Source organism: Carcharodon carcharias, chromosome 27 (assembly GCF_017639515.1).
Source record: "Carcharodon carcharias isolate sCarCar2 chromosome 27, sCarCar2.pri, whole genome shotgun sequence".
Lineage (NCBI taxonomy): Eukaryota > Metazoa > Chordata > Chondrichthyes > Lamniformes > Lamnidae > Carcharodon > Carcharodon carcharias.
In genome coordinates this window covers 16,752,926-16,757,766 of record NC_054493.1, presented here as the reverse complement: position 1 = coordinate 16,757,766, position 4,841 = coordinate 16,752,926, and the positions used below count along the sequence as shown (strand labels likewise).

The following is a 4,841-nucleotide window of genomic DNA, read 5'->3' as shown; positions in this document are numbered from 1 at the left end:
TGAATCAATGATTCGGGATAAAATTAATAATCACGCCGACAAATATGGAAAGGAAAACCAGCACGGATTTAATCTTATCTATTTGCCGTCCGATCCCAGTTTGAAAGCAATAAAAAATTCTGTTTACAATCGGGACTATGGCATTAAGCGACTATGGCGTCGCTTTTACCCAGCATACCCCGCGGGTGGAAAATGTCCCCTATCCATACCCCAGCGGAGCAGTGCGCAGACGCGGTGCCACACAGCGCTGGGAGCATGCGCAGTGTCAGTCATGACCAGGGACAAACGATTGTTTCCCGGATCCACAATGGGTAAAGTGGGGGATGGCGGGGTGGAGGGAGCGATGGATTCGGCGGGTGGACGGGGAGGCTCCGGAAACATGTTGTGTAAACCGCAAACCTCGAATGAGAAGCTACCGACTCCCCGTTTGCACCGAGTGGACCCGAGAGGAAATGTCCCGGTGACAAACCCGGAGCAGGAGGAGAGAATGTTGTGAATTTCTATCCTGGACTGACAGGGATGGGTTTTGGAAACCAAAAAAAAAATTACAGGCGTTGGGAAAGTTTGGATTGGGGCTTTTTTTCTTGAGAAAAGGAAGAGTGAACAGTGAGCTGATGGAGGTCTTTACAATGATCAATGGGTTGGATGGAGTAGATATGGAGACAATGTTTCCACTTGAAATTTCTTTACTCAGAGAGTGGTGAGGACGTGGAACTCACAGGAAACCATTGAGGGAAGGAAATTGATAATTTCAACAGGAAATTAGATGAGTACGTGAGAGAAAAGGGATTAGAAAGATAGACCGAAAGGCTGAGATAATTTGGATGGAATGGGAGGAGAAGCATAAAACCAGCAGAATAGTTGGACAGAATGGCCTGTTTGTTCATTGCATATTTTGAGTATTTCAAATTAAATCCTTTTTACAGGATATTCGGAGGGTTTGATTTACAGATGGGAAATTCAAACCAAACATCATATCAAGATCTGACAGAGACAATTGCTCCACGAGGGCCTGAATGTCATCGGCCTTTGAATGTGGAAGGAGAAATGTTGTCCATTCTGTCTGTGAGAAAAGATTTCAAACATCAGTGTGACTGGAAAAGCACGAAGACAGACACACACCCAAGTAACAGTGTTGCAGTGAATTGACTGTGGAAAGAACTTTAACCAGTTACACAGCCTGAGAAAACATCACACTGTTCACAGCGGGGAGAGACTGCACATGTATGTGTGTGGTCAGCCTTCAACTAAGCGCGTAACCTGGAGAGACACAAGGATACCCACACCATAGGGAAACCATGGAAATGTGGGGACTGTGGGAATAGATTCAATTCCCCATCTGAGATGGAAACTCATCAACGCAGTCACACTGGGGAGAGACCGTTCACCTGCTCCGTGTGTGGGAAGGGATTCACTCAGTCATCCAGCCTCTACACACACCAGCATGTTCATACTGGTGAGAGGCCATTCACCTGCCTTGAATGTGGGAAGGGATTTAATGCTTTATCAAACCTCCGGACTCACCATCGTGCTCACTCCGATGAGAGACCATTTAAATGTTGTGACTGTGAGAAGAGCTTTAAAAGCAGAAAGGATCTACTGACACACCAACGCACTCACACTGGGGAGAGGCCATTCACCTGCTCAGTGTGTGGGAAGGGATTCACTCAGTCATCCCACCTCCTGACACACCAACTCGTTCACACTGACAACAGACTTTTTGAATGTTGTGACTGTGAGAAGAACTTTAAAAGTAAAAAGGATTTACTGAACCACAAACGCACTCACATTGGGGAGAGGCCATTCACTTGCTCCGTGTGTAGTAAGAGATTCACTTGTTCATACTACCTTCTGATACACCAATTTGTTCACACTGATCAGAGACCTTTTCATTGTTCTGACTGTGAGAAGAAATTTAAAAGCAAAAAGGATCTTCTGAAACACAAACACACTCACACTGGGGAGAGGCCATTCACCTGCTCTATCTGTGGGAAGGGATTCACTCGGTTAGCCCACCTGGTGAGACACCATCGAGTTCACACTGGGGAGAGGCCATTCACCTGCAATGAGTGTGGGCAGGAATTCATTGATTCATCCGACCTTCTGATACACCAGCGAGTTCACTCTGGGGAGAAACCATACACTTGCCTTGTGTGTGGCAAAAGATTCAGTCAGTCATCTCATCTCACTACACACCAACTTGCTCACACTGATCAGAAACCTTTTAAATGTTCTGACTGTGAGAAGAGATTTAAAAGTAAAAGGAATCTGCTGACACACCAGCAAGTTCACACTGGGGAGAGGCCATTCACCTGCTTCATGTGTGGGAAGGGATTCGGTCAGTCAAACAACCTGCTGAGACACCAGCAAGTTCACATGCAACAGCGGGGGTTGGATTCTGCTGTTATTGCTGCTGTTAATCACATCCAGGACTGAATCATGTCTGGAAGTTTGTTCCCAATGGGGTTCCGCAGTTTGTGGTTTATGTCAATGATTTAGACTTACTCGTTGCCCCTACATTTAATAAGTTTGCAGATGATACAATAGTTGCTGGTGTGGTTGAGAATGAGGAAGAAAGCTGTGGACTGCAGGAAGATATCAAAAGACTGGTCAGATGGGCAGAAAAATGGCAAATGGAATTCAATCTGGAGCAGTGTGAGATAATGAATTTGGGAGGGTAAACAAGACAAAGAAATGAACAATATACTTCTCAGCATCATCCCGTTTTGAGGAACAGAGAGACCTTGGAGTGCAGATCCACAGATCCCTGAATGTGGCTGGATGGGTAGAGCAGGTGGTCAAAAAGGTATTTGGGACACGTTCATGTCTGAGGATGAGAATGTAAGAGCACTAGTTGGAGCACAGCTAGAGTACTGGGTACAGCTCTGCTCACTGCATTTATCAACTATAAAGTACTCATTTAGCCTAAAACTAAAGACAAATTGATAATTTATCATATAATTAGTCAGTATTTAATTAATCAAATCTAGGGCATAATGATAAAGCAAACTAACCAGAAATTGAAACAGTGAAGAAGTCTGAATTTTTCAAGAAATTAAACTCTGAGGTGTTTAGGTAATAAGAGTTAAGAAAAACATTTCTGTTAATTTCCTATAAAAATAAGGTGACTTCAGCACAATGGAAGAAGCTGATTGGAGAGTAGCCAATGAATCTTTATTTATTTTAATCACTAGTTTATTTTGTTTAAGTGAATTAATAATTGGATAAATAAAGGGATGGCAGGGCATCCGAGTCCTGTGAATTGCACATCTGGTTCCATGTGGGAAAACCAGGATGCATCACATGTGCTGGCTGATCACAAGGGGGAATGGTTGAGAGGTGTTTTTGGGATCAGAAGGCTATTTGCAGTGGAGCTCTGGATGGCTTACTGCAGGATCCCATGCTTTATGGTATAAATCACTGATTTAGACTTTAACATAGGAGGCATGATTTAGATATTGGCAGCCTTGTGGTTAACAGTGAGGAAGAAAGCTATAGGCTGCAGAAAGACATCAATAGACTGATCAGGTGGGCAAAAATAGGAGCAAATGGAGATTAAATGGAGAAGCGTGAGGAAATAAATACATTTGGGGAGGAAAACCAAGGCAAAGGGAAAGAATGTTACTGGTATGATGGTGAGAAGTGTAGAGGACACTGGAATGCATGTCCACAGATCCCTGAAGGTGACAGGAGAGGTAGATAAGGTGATTAAAAAGGCAGGCAGGATACTTTCTGTTATTAACTGAGACAGACTACAAGAGCAGGAAATATTTCCAGCATTTTCTGCTGATGAAAGATCACAGACCTGAAACTCTACACTCTCCACAGATGTTGCCAGAGCTGCTGAGTATTTGTAACATTTTCTGTTTTTATTAAAAGCTCAAGGAGGTTATACTAAAGCTGCGTAAAACACTAGTAGACCGCAGCTAGATTACTGAGTAAAGATCTGGTCACTGCATTACAGGAAGGATGTGTTCACACCAGAGAGGGTACAGAGGAGATTTAGGAGGATGTTGACAGGACTGGAGAATTTTAACTGTGAGGAAAGATTGCATTGGCTGGGGTTGTTTTCTTTGGAACAGAGGAGGCTGAGCGGAGATTTAACTGAGATGTATAAAATTATGAGGGGCCAGATGGAGTTGATAGGAAGGACCTACTTTGATTAACAGAGATGGCAATGACCAGAGGGCTTAGATTTAAACTAATTAGCAGATGACTGGGAACGGGAGGGGTTCACTGAATCATCCCAACTCAGTTCACACTGGGGAGAGGCTATTCACCTGCTCTGAGTGCAAGAAGGGGTCCACTCAGTTAGCCACCCTGCTGAGACACCAGGGAATTCACACTGGGGGAGGCCGTTCACCTGCTCCGAGTGGGATGGGATTCACTCATCCACCCTGTTGAGATACCAGTGAGTCACTGCAGGAGCTGGATTCTGCTGTTATTGTTGCTGTTAGTCTCATTCAGCATTGAACCATATTAATTCTGGATTTTGCTGATGTTAATAACTCCGGTAATAGTCATTTGGTCGTACAGGACTTGAGTATTGCCAAGCATTTCATCTTGTACTCATCAGGACACTTCGCAAGAATAAGACCATAAGACATAGGAGGAGAAGTAGGCCATTCGGCCCATCGAATCTGCTCTGCCATTCAATGAGATCATGGCTCATCTGATAATCCTCAATTTCACTCTCTTGCCTTGTTCCCATACCCCTTGATTTCCTTACTGATTAAAAATCTGTGTAAAGAATACCAATAACAACAATGTATACTGTGTGTGAAGAGAGTGCAGATTGGTTGGCAAGTAGCATTGCCATGGAGAATGCACCACTGATGGTG

General features: G+C 43.9%; 1 protein-coding gene across 1 annotated transcript; it reads left to right on the top strand.

The window, feature by feature from the left end:
* The first annotated feature begins 268 nt into the window (after positions 1–268).
* Positions 269–2,456, top strand: LOC121270177 (gastrula zinc finger protein XlCGF26.1-like). Its single transcript, XM_041175484.1, has 2 exons — positions 269–311; positions 927–2,456. The coding sequence occupies exon 2, from the start codon at positions 1,345–1,347 to the stop codon at positions 2,434–2,436; it is 1,092 nt and encodes a 363-aa protein (XP_041031418.1). The 5' UTR covers positions 269–311; positions 927–1,344; the 3' UTR covers positions 2,437–2,456.
* Positions 2,457–4,841: the final 2,385 nt, after the last annotated feature.